The sequence below is a fragment of the Colossoma macropomum genome, unplaced genomic scaffold, assembly GCF_904425465.1.
Source record: "Colossoma macropomum unplaced genomic scaffold, Colossoma_macropomum, whole genome shotgun sequence".
Classification (NCBI taxonomy): Eukaryota; Metazoa; Chordata; class Actinopteri; order Characiformes; family Serrasalmidae; genus Colossoma; species Colossoma macropomum.
In genome coordinates, this window is record NW_023494798.1 from 29,055,620 (window position 1) to 29,081,109 (window position 25,490).

General features: G+C 38.6%; 1 protein-coding gene across 7 annotated transcripts in view; it reads left to right on the forward strand.

The window, feature by feature from the left end:
• The window catches only part of rasgrp4 (RAS guanyl releasing protein 4), a 41,802-nt gene extending 17,989 nt beyond the window's left edge, over positions 1-23,813 (forward strand). For all 7 annotated transcript variants that reach the window (XM_036585254.1, XM_036585255.1, XM_036585253.1 and 4 more), the window contains exons 3-17: positions 8-113; positions 844-906; positions 2,716-2,844; positions 5,802-5,943; positions 7,139-7,312; positions 8,561-8,677; positions 10,599-10,874; positions 12,805-12,885; positions 18,451-18,555; positions 18,719-18,828; positions 18,930-19,080; positions 21,367-21,403; positions 22,276-22,413; positions 22,768-22,946; positions 23,670-23,813. In XM_036585254.1, coding sequence (XP_036441147.1) covers positions 8-113; positions 844-906; positions 2,716-2,844; positions 5,802-5,943; positions 7,139-7,312; positions 8,561-8,677; positions 10,599-10,874; positions 12,805-12,885; positions 18,451-18,555; positions 18,719-18,828; positions 18,930-19,080; positions 21,367-21,403; positions 22,276-22,413; positions 22,768-22,946; positions 23,670-23,780 — 1,919 coding nt within the window. In that variant the 3' untranslated portion in view covers positions 23,781-23,813. The remainder of the gene's footprint in view (positions 1-7; positions 114-843; positions 907-2,715; positions 2,845-5,801; positions 5,944-7,138; positions 7,313-8,560; positions 8,678-10,598; positions 10,875-12,804; positions 12,886-18,450; positions 18,556-18,718; positions 18,829-18,929; positions 19,081-21,366; positions 21,404-22,275; positions 22,414-22,767; positions 22,947-23,669) is intronic.
• Positions 23,814-25,490: the final 1,677 nt, after the last annotated feature.

Genomic DNA, 25,490 nt, shown 5'->3' on the forward strand with positions numbered 1-25,490 from the left:
TTTACAGACACTGAGGGGAAGCTGAGCAGAGGGATCCAGCTGGTCAATATGACCCTGATGATGCATAACTGGGTCGTGCCATCACACGTCTTCGCCCATAAGCTGCTTTCTCTATATCCTCCACTCACTCGTTTATTCTGCACCATTTATTCCTTTCCAGACAGCATTGGTGCTTTTGGGTTACGTTCTTTCATCCTGTTGTTAATGTACATATTTAGGGATTCGGATGTGTAATGGATGGTTAGATAAGATAACGTTTATGTAGGATGTTGTATACAGTACTGTGCAAAAGTCAGAGACCACCCTTTCATTTATTTAATTTCCAATCAAAAAAGCCTCCCATTTTTCAGCATCGTGAAAGAGTAGAAAACATATATTTAACAGGAATTTACACAGAAGCTTCAAAATCTGAATATAGTATCATTTTTTCAGCATTTAGTGTGTCCACTCTTTCTGATTCTGCTGGGGAGCTGCAACAGAGCAGTAAAAGAGCCGCGTGTTCTCGACCCCTGGTATAACTAGTTACCCACCTCTGGTTATTATGGTAGAATGGCAGTGCAAGATAAGTTTCCCCACAGGGAAATAAAGTATTGTATCGTATGGCATAATGGCCACAGAGATGGTAGAATGGCAAAGCATGTCTAAAAGGTTCAAATAACAGCTCAGGATTCAGACGGAGGTACCCAAAGCATCACATGGCACCTAATCCTCAAAACACCGAAGCTTTGTTTTGGCTCAGGGTATTTGCAAATCTGTGGATAGACTGGTTTCTCTGACCGTGTGTGTGGAAGATGGGGTTTGTGTTCCAGCCACTTTAATGACTCTTCCTTAACAAGAGATCACATATAAGGACTGTCCTGTGGACAAGAGGGCCCAGAGACGACCTCAGATCTGTCACTTTATCAGGTAAGTCTGCTTAGAGATTCAAACATTTCACCAGTTTTGATTCTCTTTACTGTGGCATCCCAGATAGCAAGCATATATTAGTCCGCTGGCTTGATAAGGTCAGCACCACACTGACTGTTTCCCACTGCTGGTCCAGCCTCAGACTACCCAGATTATTGTCCCGTGTACAAGATCTAACTAGCTCTTAATCTCCTCAAACAGATTTTAAATGCACGCAGAATTTTACTTTGGAAAATAAAATTGGACAAATATTAAAAACAACTGAGAGGAAAAAAAATGACTTGGCCCAACATAAAATGATTTTATAGAAAATGTTGTTACTAGACGAACATTATTTATTGAACTAATTTACAAAGTATAACTCAAGAAAGGAAGGAAGGAAAAAAGAGTAATTTGGACTGTGAGTGGAAAATGAGCAACAATAAGTGGAATTTTGTCTAATACTCTGCTTAACCGCCACTGAATGATCCTAATTGCTTCATACAGAAATTAAACTTTATGTTTACTGAACAAAGTCTGTTTTGGAGGTCCCTCGTCTGAATTATGCATGTTTTCTTATATAATATTGATGGAATTTAGTTTGATGGAAATGCGTGTGATTCAAACTGGATTTTCACCTCCATAGACAAGCAAGCAAGTCAGCATTTCTCATGATGTTTTTGTAGTGTTTTAATGCTTTGGGTTTATTGTGGCAGTTTCTATATGATAACAAGCAGCAGTTTTGTTCTCTGTTTTATCTCAGTACGGTCGTCTTTGTTAAGAGGTGTGAATTGTTTTCACAGCATGGGGTTCTCACCTACCCCTGTGAAATGTTATGCTAGTGAGCGATGAGGGGTGAAACCTCCTTTCACCCCTCGTTGCTCACTAACAGCCCAACACAGAGTCACAACATTTCACACACAGAGAGACAACAGTGTCCTAGTTAATCTGATAACAGAGTCACCCTGTGTTCACACCAGCAGCGACTTTTCACCTCTTGTCGCTCACACTGCTGATCGCTCATCGCCTGTGGGTGTTTCTCAACTTGAACTGACGTTGTTCACCGACGCAGTCAGATGCATTCCCACTAAAAATAAAAATCCTGGTGAGAAATCGTTATCTCTATCATCATCTCTACTAGGAACAATTATCTAGGAACCAAACAAGGAGCATACCGGTTCACTGTGGCGGAGATGAAGCATGTACAATGCTGCTCAATGCTCAATTCCTATTGGTAGTCACCACATTGTGTCGCTCCTTATTTGCATAAAGTTAAACTTCGCTCATCTTTGTTGTTTTGCCGACTCTGCCTACTTTTCGTCACCAACGTTCGCGCTGCCTCCGGTCACCGGAATTCACAAGTTCTGATTGAAAATGAATGACCTGAGGCCGCTTTGTTGTCACATTGCTGCCGGTGTGCATGCAGGGTTTCTGGGTAAAGAATGTTATTTGATTGCATTAATTGAAAAAGGTTAAACCGCTAAACTGTCTCTCAGATAAAGACAAAGGCACAAAAGCAAAATAAAGACTTTTTTGTTTGTTAATTTTCTTTTGTTTTTGCTTCAAGGAGCTCAGAAACTATTTTGTGGTCTTTTGTCTGATGAGTTTATTATAAAGTTATTATAAAGTGGCAGTTTATTATAAGTTCTCTATAAAGTTGTTTATACATATATCTGTAAGAACATTTCTATTATTGAAAACATAATTCTACAATGTTTCAATGATAGTATATAAATTTTTTATATGTTGTTGAAAATATTTGAATATTCATATATGCAGAAACAATGGGGCTGGTTTTGATCCTGTTATATTTGCTCTGTCCTCTCTCAGACACTGGATAGCTCAGTTTCCTCTGCTGTTCGAGACTGACCCTCTGCTGGAGGAGGTAATGGGAGATCTGTGGGCGCTGGTCAGGGTTGAGAAGGACTCCCACTGCCAGCTGATCGACACACCTTACCTGTGAGTGAGAGCAGGCCTTTACACGCCCTTACCTGCGCTGTGTCAGTGAATGACTAGCTGATCCTCAGGGAAGTGACAGGTTGTTTTGGTCTGCGATGGTTTGGATGACTAGTGCATCCAGATCTCACATTGAATGAGTCAGACTGTAATAGGGAGTTCCTCTCCCCGCCCAAACATGACCTGGTTTCAACATTTTTGGAAAAGCTTCGTACTTCCTCTTTAAGTAATGGGTGGGCGATTTTAGGATATTTCTGGAGTGATGTGTCCTGAGTTCCAGGCTGTTAGCATGATAGTATAACATCAAACTGCAGCCTAAATCTGAATCACAAGCACTTGTTCTTCTAGATTGTGAACTTGGCTACACTTCTGTATAGGAAGATATAATAATGTACTTTTTAATGTGTGTATTAAGCCTAAACCTGGAATTGGTAATCAACTGCTAAACTTTTATTTATGTATTATGCATCATTATCTTTTGCATAAAGTCCATTATCACACTATTAAGCCTCGTAAAGCCAATAACTGGCAACTATCTTATCAAACCACTAACTACTAATTATCTGGATGTTCATTACTACATTATTAGGCAATATTTAGGATGAATTAAGCATATTCCAGTGCACTTATGATACTGTTATTAAGCCTTATTAACAATGAGTCAAGGCAGAGACAAGGAGCATGCAAGCCTGAGTCAAGACCAAAAAATAAAGATTTTTATCTTCATAAAAAGAAATTTATCTGTAGTTTGATCACATGCGAATTCACATCCTCCACCAATAGCACTGCTGCTTTGACTGTGTTGATCTCTGCATCGTATAGCAGCAGGCTAAGGCTGTTTGCAGCAGCAGGCTGAAAACAAACACTTAAAAGTCAGTCATAAGACTGTATTATTATCTTCACGATTTTACTGGTTATGGTAGGCCATGTTAGCTCCTTGGCTAAGCACAACTGCAGCTGCACACGTCACCCCACTGCTGCCAAATTTAACACCTGTTAACATCTACACTTTTTTTCTACAGCCCAGTGTGCAGTGAGTAAAGAATGATCTACTGTAATTATCTTCATGTTTTTTATTTTACTGTTTATAGCTTGCTAATAGCAACAAAGTGGAGGATTTTTTCATCTTCCAGTCCAGTCTTGGTCCATTTTACAAGGTGACAGAAATTGCAAATGTCTGGTGTGACTGCAGATTAAAACCTGATCCAGACAGGATTAGTTTTATGTGAGGAGGTGGGGTAATGTCATTTTTTCTCAGTGATTTTAGTCGCGTCTGGATGCACCATGTCAGTCTGTTTTATGGACTAAACGCTCCTGCGTTAGTATAGATTTCGGTGACTTTTACCTTTTGCCTAAAGTGATTCCATGTCAGCAGTCATGTTGGTGACAATGCATTTTCTGTGGAAAAGGAGTTTTATAAGTATTGAGGAAGAAGCATCACTTTTGTTCTTTGTGGTTAAAATCAAGCTAATTTGTGACGTCATTGTCTCATCTCACACGGAACATGTACAAATTACAGGAAAAAGTTTGATTGTGTTGGTGAAGCTGACTGTTTCCCGTGAATTCCAAAGCTAATGAAAATGGTCGTGACGCACTGCTTTCACTTAAGACAATGAGATGGATGGTTACAGTAAATGGAATAACATGTTTTAACATGTTTTCTGCTCTCTTCTGGAGTAAAAGCGGGATGTAGATTAAGTGGCCACTCCCATCTCTGTCATTAATGCTGAGATTTCTCATAAACATTACAGGCATCTTCTAGTAAAATTACATTACGTTACTTCCCCATGTTCAGCTAATCCTGTCCGAATAGTGCTTAAGAGTGCCAAAGCAACTTCTATGGGTGTTTTGAGTCAACAAGGCTTTCTGTTCTCTTCTATGTACAGGGAAGCACACTGATATTGTTGTCTGTGCTAACCGTAAAATGCAGATGCGACAAACAGCGATATGGTTGAAAAACGCTGGAATATTCCTTTAAACATGTTTCTGCGACTGATGACATTTTAATTGTCCATTAATTGTCATATAAATAACTGTGATTAACAATTTATTTGTCTTTTTTTGTTGCAACTTTTAAAGAACAAGCCTAAAACATCTAACTTGGCTGATTAGCTTATCTTGTTTCTTAGCTATCTTTACTTTGCAGCTAACACAGTGTCGCACGTTGACATGATACAATACAATGCAGTGTTGTGTGTGTGCAATTGTCACAAAGATACAGTTACACAGAATCATGAGCAACCAAAGTCAACCAAAACTCTTCAGAGTGTGAGCAAAAAGCTTTGTTTTGCAAGCATACATGCTAAAATTAGTATTAGCTACCTAGCCAACAAACAAACAAACAAACAAACAAGCAAACTTTTCCCTAAACATGTTGTAGCACTTATTTAAAAGTTTATAACTTTTGTTGTTTTTCATAAGACCCACAACTCATCCCGGGAAAAGTCTGTTTCCGACTTTTTTTATGTTAATTTATTTCAAAGTAACTGATGAAAACACATCAATTTCACTTTCTGCTTGTTGTGATAAAATGTTATTGTGAAACATAATGACTATGAAAAATAATGGTGGTCAGCTTAAATTATTAGTGACTTTGTAATTATTGTGACAGGCCTAGTTGGGTCATTAGCGACCCATGAGCCATATATGTGAGTGTAAATGTGTACGTATAGATAGATAGTTAGATAGTAGATAGATAGTAATAGATTGATCAACAGACCAGCCACTGATTCTTTTGTTAATATAACATTTTGCTTCTCAAAAAAGGATGACATGGGTGGGGGTGAGGTTGTGACTTGCTACGGCAACCAGAGGCATTTAAGGGTTAACTTTTTAGAGTATCTTTAGGTTTGACCCATTCCTCAGTTGCTTATAGTATCACAGTCGCGTAATCCAACTTCATAATAAATAAATGATCATGTTACTTCTGTTCTGATGTGTTCCTTTGTCTTTCCCCCTAGCAATCCTCCAGTGAATGTGTCCCAGGCTCCATCACCCTTGGTGAAGAAGAGGAAGGTCTCGCTGCTCTTTGACCACATGGAGGCCGATGAGATGGCGGAACACCTCAGTTATCTGGAGTTCAAAAACTTCTGCAGTGTTTCAGTGAGTCAGCCGACCTCAAACACACCACACCCGCTCACACCTTTCAAATTTCCTCCAGAGACAGTCTGCTATGCACCACACAGTAAACACGAATTGCCTCACAGGCCTACCATTAGTAGGAGCTGGCCGTATCACTAATCACTCACCATTTAAACCTAAGTCGGTGTGACTGATAGGAGCTCAGTAATATGTACAGTAGCCTACCAGCGCAACTGGTTAAAACACCTCAGAGACAATGTGAACTAACAGCTGATGCTTAACTGCTTAAAGTCTCTAAGAGAACGATAAATACTAACATTTGTTTCCAAAACACGTTTTAAAACAAAGTGAATTTTGACTGACCAATGCCAGTAAGTAGTTTCCAGGAGCCAATAAGGTCGCAGCGTATGTGGATCTTGCTCAGGCCTGTTGGAAAAGCATTAAGAATCTGAAACAGGTTTTTTAACCTGTTATTTGTTTAACACTACATACAGTGGTATGCAAAAGTTTGTGCACCCTTGGTCAATTTACATTTTGTTGATTTTCTAACTGGAAAATAAATGATCACATTCTCTAAAAGAACAAACTTTAATGTGGCATTTTCTGTATATTTTATTGCACAGTTTCTATTTGCGAAGTCTAACATATTTGAAAAAACATGAAATACAAATGGTGCCCTAACTTGTGTACAAGCCACATTTTATGTTTTTCCCCCCAATATGTCAAATTCAGCAAATAAAATGTGTAAAAAGTGTTGTCTTATTTCGACCTAGAAAATCAAAACATTGTTTGACCAGGGTCACCCTAACTTTTGCATACTAGTTCAATATATGTTATTTCATGGTTTTGGTCCCTTTATTACTATCCCAACATGCACTATAAAAATGATTTGATATTTTGGTTTTTAAAAAGTAAGTTAAACTGGCTCCCTTAACATAATTTTACTTTTAAAACAACAAATCTTGCCTAGAAAATGGTCAGCAATTAAGAAAACCTCTCCTATGTGCAGGTGTAACCCAGCATTTGACCGGTACTCTGTATAGTATAGTCATATTTAGGTAAACTGAAACTAACACATGACTGACTTCAACTTACTCTTCATTTGTCCTGAAATGACTGTGAAGTTTCAGACTATGATTAGCTCAGTATGTGGCTGAGTTTGTGATGGTTAAGCTGATTCTGTGATTGTTAAGTGAGTGTTTTTTTGCTGTGCTAGTTCCTGGACTACCGCAGCTACGTGGTGCACGGCTCTGTGAGAAATAACCCGGCTCTGGAGCGCTCCGTCATGCTGTGTAACGGAGTGTCCCAGTGGGTCCAGCTGATGATACTCAACAGACACACTCCACAACAGAGGGCTGAGGTCTTCACAAAGTTCATTCATGTAGCACAGGTAAATCCCCACTCAGGTAAATGTATGTATTATATAGGTACCTATAAGTTAGTAAGTACTCAAACTAATTTTGGATCATTTTTATTAGTCCATTCTAAATAGTGACACAATACAGTTGGCATTTTCAAATTATGTAAAAAATAAATAAGAACTATATATATATATATATATATATATATATATATATATAAACCTTTTTTTCCATTTTTGTCATTTTTCAGTTTTTCACATAATTTGAAAATGCCTGTTGCTCTTTACATTGTATGTAAATTTCATGAAGAATGGACCAAAGGAAACAGCCCACAATGACTTGGGAAAAAAATCTGGTTCCATTGACTTACAATAAAAGTACAGCAGGTTTTTTTCCTTCTCCTGTGAAGTTACCATTCTGGAGATACAAGTTTTGCTTCCGACAACAGATATATCTATAAATATATACTGTCTTAATTTTGTACAAAAACTTTTATACACACAGAAATAAATACAGACACAATGTTCTGAAATACCAGTATTACGATAACATAGTGGATGAAATGTTGCAATGGTCAAATGCGTTTTCACCACAAGATTGACGTAAAAAAAAGCGTGACAAGTGTGTTTCAAGACCCTGTGTCAGTGTATTCTCAGGGTCTCAGAGCTATGTGTGAGAGTTACGTCAGATGTTTTCAGAGTGACACATAGTTTATTTTAGTTTAGTTCATTTTTGTGTTGATGAATTTCCAGTATTGTGGAAATGAAGCGAGTCATGACCCATGTCTACCTCAGCAGCCGACACCCAATGAAACCAGTCCATACCTTAGGATGTTGTTGGCTAGATCACAGGAAGTGATGTCATTAGGCAAGCCCTGTGTTCTGCCCTTGAGAACTGGCTGTGCCTTTTCACCACACAAGCACAAGCACGCGAACTTAAGTAAACTCATAGGAAATGAGCTGCTGTGTCTTGTGATGTGAGCGGTTGGTAATCATTTAGGCCTGTCTTTGACAGCCGTGTTCCTGTATTAGGAAAGGTTCTGGCAGGACGCTTACATAACTTTCCTGGCCATTTCGAGAACAAACTTTACAGGAAACAGGGTCCATGGCTGCCCAGCAGTGGGGCACATGCATACACAGAGAGGACAGAGCGTGAATGCACTCACTGTGACATGAATAGTGACAGAAATATGGAACTGTAACCTCTGAGCTGTTGTCTTTCTCACATTCTTCCCCTTTTTCTCTCTCCCTGTATGTGTGATCCGTGTACGGGAGCAGAAGTTGAGAGCTCTGCAGAACTTCAACACTCTGATGGCAGTGATAGGGGGTTTGTGCCACAGCTCCATCTCCAGACTCAAAGACACGGCAAGCCTGCTCTCCTCTGACATCACCAAGGTTAGCGTAATCTCACAGAAATACCTAAGAATCGTCGCCCAACACTGGAGCTCCCCGGCCGTTTCACAGAAACACACGGCTCCTCCCACAGCAGGCCTGAACCCGCCACATCAGTCAGCCCTTCATTTGTACTTCCTATTTACCGCTTCTTTATTCGTTAGAATTTTTTGTTAGGGGTGTTTGCTCACCATATCTCCTTTGTGCAACTATGCTGTAAATGTATGAGAGGTGCTATAGAGACACAAACAACAATCGATTGTTATAATATCAGGATACACTGTAATATCAAAAATCATATTAGGATTAATACTGAGTAAATAAATAAATACTTTTCTAGCTTTTTATGTCTTAATTAATAATTGTATTATTATTATTGTTATTATTATTATTGTTATTGTAAACATATTTAAACATCATTCAATATCATTGAATATTGTATTAAATATTTTATTAATTAATTTTTTAAATAAGTTCACATCTTTCACAGGGAACAACGTTAATATGGTATGTTTTGGGAAACTTCAGTGCACATTTTGAAGCAAAATTTCTGTTTATTTGCTGACTTTAACATATTGTAAAAAAAAAAAGTGCCATAACTTTTGCACAGGCCACATTTTATGTTAAATACAGCAAATAAACAGTAATTGTGCATTAAAATGTGCAGAGGTGTGTTCCCTGTAGTGGAACTGTTGCCCTATTTTGACTTAGAAAATCAATGAAACGTAATTTGACAAGGGGTGCCAAAGCATTTGCATATAGTATTTATGTAATTTATGTAATTTGATATATTACATACACTACCAGTCAAACGTTTGCACACACCTACTCATACCCCACCCTCCCTCATCATAACAGGAGTGATTGCCTGAAATATATTAACAAAGGCAGTTACTCCACTAATTATCTTTTAATGAGAAACTCATACTATTGTATAATGATTATGGTTCCAACTCTACATTTTCTAACTCTAAAGTTTACCAAACACCTGTATGTAAGTGGCTTGTTTCAAACTACACTGTTTATATATATATATATATATACATATATATATATATATATATATATATATATATATATATATATATATATGTATGTATATATATATTTTTTTTATAAAGTAGCATGGAAAATTTGGGTTCGCACGTCAAAGTATATGTTTTGTTGACTTTCTGAATGAAAATAATATAACACATCCTCCCCACAGAGAACATACTTCTAGACATTTTAATGCACAATTTCTGTTTACATGCTTAATTTAACAAAAGAAAACACAGCACACGGCCTGCACAAAAATTATTATTATTATTATTTTTCAATATTTTAAACTCAGCAAATAAATGGAAATTGTGTACAGAAAAGTTCGACGTTTATAGGATATGTTAATATTTTGTGTTAATATATTATTTTCAAACATGTAATTTGACTTGTAATTTTGTTGAGGGTATTCATTCTTTTATTTCATTGTCGCTGCTGTCGGAACAAAACCTTATATCTCCATTTTTGTCGTTTTGCACTTTTTTACAGAATGTGAAAATACCAGCTGACCTTTGCAATGTGTCAAAATTTCAGGGTGAATGGACCGATAGAAATGCTCCAAAAGTGCTTGGAAAACAATCTAGTTCCATTAACTTCCATATAAAATTAAGGACGTTTTTTTTCTTCTGTAAAGTCAACATTTTGGAGATATGAGGTTTTGTTCTGACAGCAGCGACATATTGTACTTTTATAATGTGGAATCCTCTAATAAACTGAAAATGGAAACATTGGCATACCAGTGTAAGGCATTGTATCCATGTATGTGGATTTCCAGCCTCTTCTCACTTTTCTAATTAAATAATAATAATCCTAATAACACCAAATGTGTTTTTTTATGTAATGAAATGAAACATCATTCTCAACTCTTATGTTTCCTTGTCTGCAGAGCCTGAGTGAGCTGACAGAGCTGCTCTCCTCCTACAGTAACTACACTAACTACAGACGCGTCTATAGCGAGTGCACTGGCTTCAAAGTGCCCATCCTGGGCGTCCATCTCAAAGACCTGATCTCCCTGAACGAGGCGCTGCCGGACTACCTGGAGGATGACAAGATCAACCTGGGCAAGCTGCAGCACCTGTACAGCAACATCAGCGACCTGCTAGTCATCCACAAGTGCAAGCCGCCCTTCGAGGCCAACAAGGATCTGCTGCACCTCCTGACGGTGAGGTGTTGTTTGTTGGGGGTGGGAGTTGAGTGGGGAGAAAGAGGAGAGGTGGACAGGGTTGTTTCACTCGAATCGTCTCTTCGTAGAAGTATTTGTGTTGAGTTACGCTCTGAGTGCCGGTGTTGTTATAAATACGTCTTCTCTTTGATGCTGCTGTACACAAAATATTAATAGAAAAACATTAACATTTCTAGGCCTATACACCTGCCTGATTCGTTGACCCAACAACAGGGGTGCTTATTTTTAACCTGCAGAGGTATTTTACAGCCATGTCACTTCCATGGCTCTTTCTTTTTCCTTCCCGCATTGGTCTGTGGCCCCACTCTGTTATTTATACATGGTTCTTGGAATGATGTGCTTTAAGGCAAAGGTGCTTTTAGTGCAGCTCAATTTAGAACAGGTTGATTAAGGCTGGTTTTTATCAGCTGCATCTAAGTTCCGATTTCACACTTTTTTTTTCTCTGCTTAAACTCATCAGCTAATTATTCGTCCCGCATGAGCTACTGTCCGAAGTCAGGTCAGTAAACAGTCAGACTGACACAATTAGCCCTTTACCAAATGTAGCCACTGAACCAAAACCATTTTTTCATTGCGTCTCTAAGGTGAGGTGTTGTTTGTTGGAGGGTGAAAGAAGAGTGAGGTGTCTAAAGTTTGCGTCCTTAGTTTGGCCCTGGAGCTGCAAAGCTAATGTTGCTTACAAGAAATGTCATGATGTACACTATTTAGTATTGTTCAAACTACATGCCTAAATTATCATACACTTGCCTCAAACCATGTAGAGTGGTTAAGTAATCTTTTACAGAGGTTTCTGATGCTGTATATGTTATCTGTGAAAACAGAAGAAACGTACGGACAAAAATCAAGGTTCAAATTAACTACTACTGCAGTTTTTAGCTGTGCAGTGTACTTTTGTTGATTTTTATCAGTGGTGAACCACCAGAGCCTTCTAGGCCTTCACAGAAGTTGTAAAGATTTCTTTAAAATAAAAAAAAAATATGTCATTTTAGATTATTTGTGTTTAATATATCATGTTTGTTGTCTTTAAACTCTGCAGGTATGGTAGAAACACTCATGTGTCACTGATAAGTTTTGGTTGGAAACAAATAGGGTTTATTCCTTGAAACACTCAGTGGAAAATTGTCCAATCAGGGTTTTTTGTGAGCTTTTCTATTAGTTAGGCCTTCAGGAGCTAAACTGAAGGCCTAAAGTGTCAGATTAACTACTAAATTAGTAAGTGACAGAGGAATCAACCAACCTTACTCTGATTTACAATGGGTGGGATACATTTTGTGAAGAACCATAACTCTAGGCTTTCTGAAAGTCCTATATGTCACTGACTGTGATTATGGGTCATAATTTAACCAGATGTCAGTCAGTTGTTAGAAATGGAAAACCCCAGCAGTGGCTCTGTCTCTTTACTGAAAAAGTCACTGCTAAAAACTGCTACAAGGAAAAATATATGTTAACACATGTTACAAGCTTCAAATAAACATGGAATGTCTTTTACAAGCTTCAAATGTCCGTGTTTAATCTAGAACGACCAAAAAATGTTCATGTGACTTGCCGTTAGCTTAGCGCTAAAATAATTCTAGAATCCCATTGGGGCATTAGCAGAAGTTAGCATTGTCATAGAGGTGTTGTTTTCAACTAACATTGATATTTATTGCCTGCATTTGAAGACCTAGCACTAATAGTCATGGTTCACCACTGATTTTTATAGACAGCAGCACTTTAACCACAAAACTATGGGGGTTAAGTGTTCCCAGGACTGGTGACTGAGTTAAAACAGAAAATATACTGGAATAAGAACCAATATTTCAATACAAAGTAGAGCACTGTGGTTTGCTGGTGTTCAGCAGGCCCTGGGGGTACAAAGCAGTGCTAAACTCTGTGTGACCTGTGTGTATTTCTACTCTCCTCCACACAGCTCTCTCTGGACCTGTACTACACTGAGGATGAGATTTACGAGCTGTCTTATGCCAAGGAGCCCAAAAACCCCAAAATACAGGTAAGCAAACTCACACAATGGATTGATGATTAAGTCGTATGCAAAAATGTTCTAACCTCAAATAGGTGAACACATCTTATACAGGGAACAAACTCAAATATGGCAATTTTTCACAAAATTAATGTACATTTTGTATTTATTTGCTAAAATTTCACATATTGTAATGATAAAGCATCAAATTTGGCATATGTCCAAACTGTGTTCCCTCTAGAGGATGTGTTAACTTATTTTCACTTTGAAAATCATATCATTTGTCCAGGGGTGCATAAACTTTTGAATAAGACTGCAGATGTGTAAATGTGCTGTTACACTGTCGGAGATACGATAATGGTCCATATCTGTTCTATACACTGAAAAAGCAGCGCTGCATTTGCTTTAGTGAGTACACAATGTACGCATGAATAAAATGCATTGATGTATTATATTTTATTCATGTAGAAATTATGTACTCATTGGTTTGGCAGCATATTCTGGACTTTATTTAAATTCAAATGCAAATTTAAAAATGCTAATTTAACTGTGTATTTACAATTGCATTTCCCACGTAAGTGTGCATTTTTTAAGACATTTAAATTTAAATTCAAATTCATATGCAAAATGTGCATTTGCATTTTGGAGCATAATAGCTGTTAATATGGAAAAGTCCTTTTTACATTTCACTTTCGTTGTCTTAATGGTCTAAAATATTAAAAAAGGAAAAACAATCGCCCATTTTCAATTGCATTTCCTCACCGTCTCACTCCAGCTTTCCCAAATGAAAATGCAACTGCAAGCTTGTTTCCTCCTGTCAACAATCAATCGCAGCGGGCAGAACATCAGGAGGGGCTTTGTAGGGTAGGGTGTGTTTTAAAAGGAAGTGACGAAAAAGTATAAACTTTGGCAGTTCTAGTGCAATAGCAACAGCTGCTAGTGACATTTTAATACTCACTAACCAGGCCGAGGATAATTGTATCCAAAGTGTTGTGTTGTTGAGTTTATTGTTGTTTTGTGTGGAAGTGATTCCTAACTGACTAGGAGAGCTTGTGGCTGTACAAACACCAATGATAGTGACATCGTGACCAGATTTGGGCAGAGGCTCACAGGACTGTAGGAGGACCTGATGGCCAATGATGGATATTCTTACTATAGAAGCGTAGGACCACTGTGAGTTAACACAGTATTTCCCATTAAGATGATTTTGGAAAACCGGGCCGCCCATCTTGTTTACAGCTCCTGAGTGTTTGTAACGAGTGTATTAAAGCAGAGGAAGTACTAAAACATGCAGGGCAGTGGTAATACAGGACCACTGTTCCTCTGACGGTCGTGCAAGCCTCTGCCTGAAGCCAGTCACAATGTCACTAACATTGGTGTTTGTGCCGCCACAAGTCTGCTAGGTGGTCAGGAATCACATCCACACAAAACAACTCAAAATCACTGGACAGAATTCTCCTTGGCCTGGTGGAGTGTAAAAAATGTCACTAGCAACAGTTGCTACTAACCCTAACCCTAGCCATCTTGATCTGCTCCAGAAACGCCAAAATTTAGACGCACCACTTCTGCTTAAACCATTAAACTAAAAAGTTCCTCCTGACATCCCGCCCACAGTGTTTGATTGACAAAAAGCCTTGTTGACAGTGAAAATGCGATTGCAGATGAGATTGTAGTTGCATTTTCATTTTTGGCAGAGCTGGAGCGCAACGATGAGGAAATGCCGTTGAAAACGGGCGATTGTTTTTCAAGCTTTAATGTCAGTCATATCGTTAAGACATCGAAAATGAAATGTCAAAAGCACTTTGCCTTTTCATATTAATTTTAACAGCCATTATGCACAGAAATGCAAATGCAAATACACATTTTGCATTTAAACTTGAATTATGCAATGCACACTCACATTGGAAAAGCATCTATACTCCATTTAAATAGCATTTTCAAACTTTCATGTGAATTTGAATAAAGTCCAGAATGTGCTGCCATACATTTGAGTAAATTAAGCAAATTCAATGTGTCACTATTTTCAGCATACCCTGACAACCTCACTGACCCCAAAGGGGCCAATAAAAGTGGACTTTTTAAACTGAAAAAAAACACCCATGCCTAGTTTAGATGGCACTCTGCTAGTGACAGACAAACAGTGCACCAGTATTTGTTGCAAGTAGCACGTAGCAAAACTTGATTTCCTGTTTTAAGTCGCTGCAGTAATCGCTGTGACCACTGACAAGCAGATAAAAGCAAGTATAGTCTAATGCCTTTGTAACTAGGTTAATGTGGATTGGGGTGTCATGCAGACATACAGTTTGTCTGCAACCTCATCCAACTGATTTTTGCTGTATGATTCAATATAATGCCAATTTATGTCAACACACAACATGCAAGTAGATTTATCTGATAAGATTTGACCTAGGTTTTGTTTTGTATAGACTATTTTGCATATTTACAGTATGCTTTATGTTAAAAGAATTGACCTTGTGACCTGGTTCTAGGTAGGGAGTATCCCTCCATGCACTGTGTGTACATGGAGCAGAGCGTTCTGTCTTTGTGCATACACACTTCAAAGAAAACCACAAAAAAAGCACTGGAGCTCTTACAGACAGCAGATCGTTATCTGTTTCACTTTGAGCATGGGCATTATTACGCACGAAGGCTCTTCTACCAGCCGACGTATGCGCCTGTCTGTGTTTTACCTGTAAACGCTGAGCACGTTGGAGTCCTTTTCTTTCTTTCATCTTTCCAGCTTTCACAAGTCACTGATTTTGTGAGAGAAAAAAAAAAATTGTAGGCTATAAAAATCTTTTTCCATCATCTTTCAGTATTTTTGTGTGACATAAAAAAAGAATAACTGTCAATACACTTTTGAAAAGACCTGTAAACTCAATCTGGGTACCATCCACTATATTATTCTTAAACTATACACAGATTTTTGGGGTTGTGTTGTCTTAAACCAAATACTATATGCTTCGCACTAAATGGAAATGTCATTACCACACAGTACTTCAGTCATTTAGTCATGACCATGTTAGCAGTTGGCTAATGTTAGCAAGCTAAAATTAGCTACAACATACTGGGTTATCATTCCAGCATGTTGAAATTGTACTGACTGCGTATTCCTGCGCAAGTTAGCCTCAGTGAGCTAATCAGCTTGCAATGCAAATGTTGGGCATAACGTACATAACATTTGTGAGTAATTACTTTGTCTGGCTATAAACTTGGTGTAGAATTATGGGGTGTGGTGCCTGTCTTGTTGTTGTTGTTGTTAGCCGTGTAGGCTTTAGCATGCTAACTAGCCTGCTAGCAGAGTAAAGTGATGAAGTTGTATCAGCAAAAAGCCCAGCAAATTGAAGGATATGGTTTGGAAATGTTAAGAATTTTGAAGTACTTTTCTGCTATGGCTTATAAACAGCTTTGTCTGGCATTATTTTCAGATTTGAAAAGGGAAGTGCGCCAGGTCGCAATGATTTCTAGGTTTTGCTGCTGAAGTCAACACGTCGTGTTCACTTGATCCCTCGCCCCTCCAAGGGCTCGTTTGGCATTCTTCACTTGAGCTAATAAAGTAGTGGAATAGCCCTTGAGATGGTGTTGAGATGCCCTTGAGAGGAAACCATGAGGCCAGTTGGATGAGAGCTTGTTAAAACCGGTATTGAAATAGGTGGCTGGTTGTGCTCTTGGCACTTAACCCCTCCACTGCCCAAAGTGATGCTGCCCTGCTGGGCATAGTTAGGCAGCAAAATGACAAATTTTCCTTGTAGGATCAATAAACTACATAATAGCTTCAGGCAAATAGTGTCACATAGAAATGAAGTTACTGATCGACAAAGGCATCTATATAGGTGTCAACCACTAAAGACAGTAAACCTTATATTCGCAGCCTCCATACATCCATGCATACCCATATAATACATTTCACCATTAAAATAATTAGCCATAACAGTTTTACTTTTCTTTACTGTTATTTGTTGTCCCGTCATCCTACGAACCACTTCATACAGAATCAGAAACTTTTTTTTTTACCAAAACTGTATCTCACACAGTTAAATAAACATACAAAAATAAACAAAGGAAGTCAAAGAGAGCAGAGTCATGCTGTGTTTTGCGATGAGCTGGCAGAGTTTTATCTACAAGATGAGACAGATGTGCAGATGCATTTTGCTAATGCATTGTGCCTCAGTCATTGTGCTGCATGTGGCAATATCTGTTTTGTCCGTGTGCAGCGCTCACATGACAAAAGAACCATTTACTCTGTCAAATAAAACACAAAGTAAAAAACAAACCAGAACACAACAGAATTATTGAAGTTAACTGGCTAAAGTTTATGAGGACAAACTGTCTTAGCCAAAAAAGGTGAACTGTATATTGGTAAATTGTATAATTATAGTAATTATATAATTACTGGGTTCTCACTGTTTGTAAACTCATGTTGACTCAATAGTAAAATGCCATTTCAGAGTTGGATCTGTTTGTCTTGCATTTGTATTTTAATGTAACATTAAGTAATACATTAGCTAACAGTAGTTGACTATTAGTATCGGCTAGTCATCAGGTCTCTATGATAAACACCCCACTAAGTTTGCTATTCGCCTTTATGGCTTGCTGACATCTCCTATGAATTTACTTGGTCTAGTTGTTTGATGAGTCTGTCCTCTCCTTATTTGACAATTTCAGGAACATAGTGATACCATTAGTGTTGCTAAGCTAATGCTGTGTTTGGGTGTCATCAGAAGGTTGTAGGGCTGACTAGTAAATACGACTGAACTCTGTTAGGGGTTTTGTTCATAGACATGCCCACCACACAGAGAAAGACAGCATGGAGATCCAGAGAACACAGTCCTGACAAGGTTTTTGTTTGATGTGTTAAAAAGCACATAGATCTAATAGAAGTTATATAATAGTTATATAATAAATTTTGAAAGTTTACAGCAAGTTTAGCGTTTTTCACTAAACCTCATGAAAGGTTTAAGTTCACGCTATACATCACATCTCCTGAGTTTACCAGTCGTAAATACAACTTAGTCACAAGCTTTTACAAGCTTGTTAGGTCTTACATACGAAGCCTAAGTAGCTCGGACCGTGCCGATGACCATATAACCAATAAATTGGTGAGAAATTACTGAGAACTAAACATTCTGCAGCCATCTTCTCTGCACAGCAACAACGACAAGTGAAGTGTGCCACTTTCTGTCACTTTCTGCTTTTTAGCTGCGCACGCATCTCTGAGATGATGTTTCACAGAAACGTGTCTATAGGTTGACTATGCATCTAACTTATGTTTAAAAATTTCAAACTGCAACTTCCTATGATGGCCCGGCCCCTTCCGCTAAATATGGCAGCTTGTGGCTGTTGAGTGCAACCAATGTGAAACCCTCCTTTTGGTGGTTTTCAATATCAGGGTATTAGCAGTACAACATGTCCTGTCTTTCCCAGAGTAAACACAGTAGTTGTACTAAAAGTGGCGAGCGCACTGGGGAAGTTCTCACTTTCAGATGTTTTTTTTTCAGCACATTTTAGAAGTCAGTGATTTTGTGAGACAAAAACAGATAATGTTGGGGCTGAAACACATCTACATTATTTCTCTTTATCTCTCTCTCTTTCTAGCCTGTAACCCCTGTGAAGCCCCCCGTGGTTGCAGAGTGGGGGTCAGGCGTGGCTCCTCGACTTGACCCTGACACCATCTCCAAGCATGTCAAACAGATGGTGGACGTAAGTAAGAAACGCTCTCCCAGGCACACAGCGGCGGCCAGTTCCTGCCTGCACTCTTTCACTTCCTTAATGTACTGTATTCAAAGCCCTTCACACCCAAAATGAGATAAACCGTCAAGAGGAAACCTTTAAGTCAGCTCACACACTCTGTCTCCCTCTGCAGTCCATCATGAAGAACTACGACCTGAACATGGACGGCTACATCTCTCTGGAGGACTTTGAAAAGATAGCTGCAAACTTCCCCTTCTCGTTCTGCACGCATGACAGCGACAGGTAAAAAAAAAAGTTCAGTGTTGCCAACTTCATATAAAACATTTTACATACAAAAGAATTTGTTTATTTATCATTGTTATGTTGTTCCTTCTCTCTCTCAGGGAGGGAGAGATCAGTAGAGAGGAGATTACGTCGTATTTCATGCGAGGGATGTCAGTGTGTGCTAAGCTGGGCTTCAACCTGCACAACCTGCACAACTTTCACGAAACCACGTACAAGAGGCCCACCTTCTGCGACACCTGCGGTGGCTTTGTGAGTATTGAAAACTTCTACTCATATAGAAATATATCGCTGTTGTCGTAAGAAAACCTCATATCTCCAAAATGGTAACTTTACAGGAGAAGGAAAAAACATATTTTACTTTTAAAGCAAGTCAAAAGAACCAGACTTTTTTTCCAAGTCATTTTGGGCTGTTTTTTTTTGGTCCATGCTTCATGAAACTTGCACACAATGTAAAGGGCAACAGGCATTTTTAAAGCATGTCAAAAACTCAAAAACGACCAAAATGGAGATATGAGATATGTTCTGTTAATTACAGTGAAACAAGTATTCAGACATTTTTGTTTTTGTTATTTAACCCCTAAATGGCCAGGGCTCACCGGCAGCCCAGAGTTTTATTACACACTTCTGTAACCTGAGAAACCTCAACCAGTTTGTACTGAAGTCCCTGTAGTTACTCAGCCTGGGATTTTAATGGGTTATTATAATATTTAAAAATGCCCATGTTTTGACCTCATACTTTATACTAAATATGAACAAAGTGTGTATAAGCATAAATAAAGCTAAAATTAAATTGATGGGGGAAAAATATTCAGACACCACAAATCAATAACATTAGCTCTTAGCAGTTAGAGCTTCGAGACATCTACATTAAGAGGTGATTAGCTTTTTGCAGCATTGTGGTTCAATTTTGGCCACTTCCTCTTGGCAAACCATTTTCAATTCTTCAAGGTTATGAGGGTCTCTATGATGGAGTCGCCATTTCAAAATCCTTTTCAAAAAGATTGAACCCAGGAGATGGATAGGCCATGCAAGCTTCTTCACATAATTTTTTTGGTTATTTTGGCTGTATGTTTGGGGTTGTTGTCTTGCCGAAACATCCACATCTTCTCTCCAGATTAGTTTCTTGGCCAATGAGATTAAATCTAGTATGTCCTGGTACATCACTCCATTCATGTTTCCTTCGATGCTGTCTATTGCCCCAGTACTGTTTGCAGAGAAGTAGCTCCATATCATGGTGCTCCCACCTTCATGCTTCACTGCGAGTGTGGAGTTGTTGGGATCATATGTGCAGCCTTTCTCCAAACATGACAAGCTGAATTATTGCCAAAGAACCTTTAATTTGTCTGTGTCGAAATGTTAGACATGCATTTTTCTGCATTTTTAATACCAAGAGGTTTTTACAGGGGGAGGAATGGACATGATTGCAGTGCAGTTAATTGCTTATTGTTCTCTGTGTAGCTGTTGTTCTGGCTGCATATAGGTGACCCTGCATCTCTTTTTGAGTGACTGTTGGCTTTACTCTTACCTTCCTTATCATTAGTCTGAGAGCACGTTAAGAAATCTAGCATGGTCCACCTGGATTAGTTGTGGATCTAATTGTACGGATTGGGATGTTTAAGGTCTTTTCTCAAGGCTCTGTAGATTGTTGCTTAATAATGCTGTCTCTGAGAACTTTTATTAAGCTCCTTGACCTTCATTATGATTGCTACTTGTTGTGTGAAACTAATGGCAACATCTTTTGGAGTTTTTAAACACTGTCCACTCTATCAGACACTCTTACCTTGTCAGGCCACCTTGTAGATGTAAAGTCAGAGACGACAGCTCATCTGCTGCTGCACCGTTTGTGTTGGTCACCCTCTAGGCCTTCATCAGTGGTCACAGGATGCTGCCCACAGGATGCTGCTGGCTGGATATTTTTGGTTGGTGGACTATTCTCAGTCCAGCACTGACACTGATGTGTTTAAAAACTCCAGCAGCACTGCTGTGTCCGATCCACTCGTACCAGCGCAACACACACTAACACACCACCACCACGTCAGTGTTACTGCAGTGCTGAGAATGATCCACCACCCAAATGGTACCTGCTCTTTGAGGGTCCATGGGGGTCCTGACCACTGAAGAACAGGGTAAAAGGGGGCTAACAAAGTATGCAGAGAAACAGATGGACTACAGTCTGTAACTGTAGAACTACAAAGGGCACCTATATAGTAAGTGGAGCTGATGATAAGCTACTGCTTTATATATAAGCTACTGCTGGGACAAACTTTTTGGCATTTCTTACTGGGCCAATAAAAACGTGTCTGGTTATGAAATTTACAATTTTTTAAAAAATGAGTTAGCATCAGCTATTTTTCCTTCCCTTCTTGTATCGTTGTAAAGTGCCCTGCTGCTGGCAAAAATGAGGGGCTCCTCTGCCCAATAATATGAACAAAAGTGTTTGAATACTTGTTTTAACTCAAAGTTGTTTCTGAAGAAACTGTTTGGCGTTTATATGTATTCATTCATTCTCTTTTCTGTTTTTTCCCTTTCTGTCAGCTGTGGGGAGTCATAAAGCAAGGCTACCACTGCAAAGGTCAGTGAGATCCGACAAACGTTTTACAAAAAAAGACACTTAATCTGAAAGGGGTACTAGAAATGGTTAACAGGAAATGAAAACAAAACTGAAAATGAACAACATTTATCACAGAAACTCATCAGAAACAGGAACAAAATCACTTTCAGCAGTTCCAGAATGAAAACTTTATTTTAAAATGGGGTTATTATTTCAAATGTAGCAGTGACTGCTGACTTAGTGCTGCGGTCATTTTACATTTTACCCAGGCCCATTGGGCGCAAATGTTGTATGATAAGTATATTATTAACCATTCTTACACAAGGTTCTTCAGTTTATTCCAACTGATTACCACTTGAACCAGGAGTTTCTAGAGTTTCATTCCAAGATGCTGAATGTCCATATGTAACATCTTTGGATTTAACACATTTTTGGATCGAATAACAGCCGACGTCTAATGGAAAACATGTTTATTACTAATAAAGGTGGTATTAGCCATGAGATAGCACTGATATTTCTTTTATGTGTAAAGCCCACTCGTAACAATCTATACCATGAAAAAAAATAAATAAATCTGTGGTCATGTCAATAATCATGGTCAATTAAGTCCATGACACCCTTCACTTTTTTGTGTTCAAATTTTGTCTTTTTCCCTAATTCTATAAAAATGAACCAGAATAAACTGATACTGTTAATAACTCACCTACAAAGCACATTTTATCTAAGCTTTTACTCAATTTTGTGAAAATTCAGTGAAAAATATTGTTTGGTTTTGGTTTTCATTTTAATTCCCTGTACTGTTTGTAGTCTATGATCAGACACTCTAAATACAAGCATGCCCACTCGCACTCACTCACATACTCACTCTCTCTCCCTCTCTCTCTCTCTCCCAGACTGTGGAGTGAATTGTCATAAGCACTGTAAGGACCTGGTGGCAATGGAGTGCATGAAGAGGTTCAAGGTTTCTGGAGGTTCCTGTCCCTGTACTCCAGGCCCAGGGTCCGGCCTCAGGCCAAAGGGCAACAGCTGGAGTGAGTGTCCCCATCTGAATCTGAAGGTGGCAAAGGTGGAAATTAAGACTTTTACTGAAATCAAAACACAAAGAAAACAAAGGACGCATCTAAAAACATGATAGAAGCTTATTAGAATGTAAAAAAAAAGAAAGCACCATTGTGAATTACTTGCAGAGATTAAAGATGACAAAAAACAATGTATACCTGATTTTAACCATGTGTTCTCTAAGGGCCACTGAGCAACACCTACAACGGGAGGTGGACCGTGCCTAACTACTCATGAAGTCCACATATAAAGCAGCGACAGTCTGTGTTTAGGGACTCCATGATGACCCAGCTTATTCCTTAATATATTTTGTTCTGCTCATTAAGGTTCAGAAGAAGACACTTTTGTGTTCCCTCACGGAAACGGATCAGAGAACTCCAAAGGTCACACCAGCCCAGAGAGCGACGCAGAAGGGGCTACACTGTCTGACCGGTCCACTCAGACAGATCCCGGAGTCTGGACGCCAGAAGTAGCAAACCGCAAACTACATTCACCTGTGGAAAGGGTAAGAATAGATGCCTGAGCTTGACAATGTGGATATCCACTGTACTGTACAGCGATCATTTAGAAATTAATCATTTAAAAAATAAATGTTAATTTTTAATTTTATGACTGAATAAGTCACTGATACTCACAATTGGAGTTTCATGATACTAGAATTTTGATTCTGATACCAAGTGCAGTATCACAATGCTCGATACCAAATGATACCGCGCCTTTTTTTATTCAATCTTTCCAAACTGGGTATTTCCCGGTTTTGACACCACTCAAATGTAGTATTAGCCCCAAGCTAACATGAGCTATATGCTAACAAAGCCATAAGCTAACATGCTAGTCACGATACAATACGATGCACTGCGACAAAATGCAATATGCTGTATTATTACATCCCTAATCAGTAGATACAGTCATATGCAAAAGTTTGGGCATCCCTGATCAAATGAAATTAATTTTCTAAGAGAAAATAAGTCAATACATCCTCTACAAGAAAAAAATAAAACACAAAATTTGGCCGGTGCAAACATTATGGCACGTTTTATATTACTATGATTATTATAAGTAGTATTAGTATTAGTATTGTGTTGTTTTCATTGTTACTATATATTTTCCATCTCGTTTTTACATAATTAAACATATTACACATTAATATGTCTATCTTAAGCTACTGCTGAGATACATTTTTGAGTGAGCATCAACTAATTTCCCTTCCCTCCTCGTATTGTTGTAGAGTGCCACGCTGCCGGCAAGAATGAGGGGCTCCTCTGCCCCCAGCTCGTTCCTCCAGGAGAAGATGGAAGAGCTACAACTGCACAAAGACAAGCGCAGAGAGCCGGACTGAAGCTCGCATGGCACTACACTTACATGGCACCTAGACACTGGATCTACATTTGGCATTTGGGAATGGACTATGTAAACACACTGGAACAGGATACATGAACTTACACTGTACAGAGAACCGAACGGTTTCAATGAGATGATCTTTTACATGCATTAACAATAGCCTGAGTGGGACCAACTTGAGAGTAGCACAACGTAATTTCAGCCAGCCTACACCTTCAGAGCCATACTGGACGCGAAGCACCAGGTCTCTAATCACCAGCATCCACTGCCAATGAACTATACATATCGAAATCAACAGCATTTCTACAGAAGCATCCAAAGGCAGACTACCAGAGAACTGATCTCACTACTGCTCAGTCCTTCTCATGGATTTTTTGTTTATATAAGCGTCTGCGTGGCTCAATCGACTTCACCGTGAACAGAAAGGTGCTTGATGCCAGAGCTGTGTTGTATAAATCAGAAGTTATATTTCTTAAAAAAAAAAAAGGTTTGACTTTTACCTACAGCGTTTTATGTTCACACTGACGCCATTTGTACTGTGAATTTCACTGTGAGATGTGCAAGGATGTCCATTGTCCCCTTAGCTTGTGTCATAGGAATGAATGTAAGCGCTCTGGCTTGCTAACAGGTTAGAGGCCATGCTGTCTGGTGCTGGACTCCTCGATAATCCTATAATGCATCACTGTGCCTTATGCAATGAACAGTTCACTCTGAGCAGGGAAGAAGGGTACCGAATACACTGAATGAGACGATGTAGAATGGTGAAAATGAACACTGCGGACGTGTATGTGTTTTTTTTTGGATCATTCCTCTAACAACATTGCTCCAAACCTTTACGTTGTCATTTCCGACTTGAATGTGTCTTACTAAATTCTGGATTTAGGCTGTAGATTATTTTTTTTATTTATTGTCAAGCCACAAATCTACAGTATTTTCCATCTCCTAGCACTGCCTAAAGACCATGACCTTCTTTGTTAAACAGCAAAAAAAAAAAGGGATTGTTTTGTTTTTCTGCAAAAGAATTAGTTATGGTTGCATTAAATGCTAAATGTTAAAATGAGTTGTGTTGTCCTAGTCATTTTTGGTACAGACAGTACCGCTCTGGTACTGGGTATTGGTACCAGCTGATTGATGGGAGGAAAAAATGAGAATGTGATCAGATTCTGTAACAAATCTGTCCTGAAACAGCATGATAACCTATCCCCATTAAAAACTAACTAATTTTAAAGCTTAACAGATTTTAAAAGCCCCATATCCTACATTTTTATTATATTTTGTACCCTGAAGCCCACTTATAATGTTTTTGTGAATTCATGTACTAAATACAGCCATTTATCTTACAGCCATCTCACCATTTATCCCTTGGAATTAGACTGTTTTTGTTACTTTGCCTTTAAGACTGATATATGTAAATGATCTCTGTTCTGACTGGCTGCTCTATATTGTGCCTCATTTAAAAAAAAAAACACAGGCCAGGCTGAAACACTCCTCATAACTTCAGCATAAATGTGCGGACCTAAACTGTTCTAGACTAAATATGAGAAATGAGATAAACATGTTTGTTTCTGTGACATCACAGAAGCAGTCAATTTAAAACTGACCGTTCATGCAGCTTATTTTCCATATATGAACAGTATCGACTGGAGAATTAATGATGTGTTTTGAAACTTTGACAGTGTTTACATATTACATCAAACTCTTTTCTTAA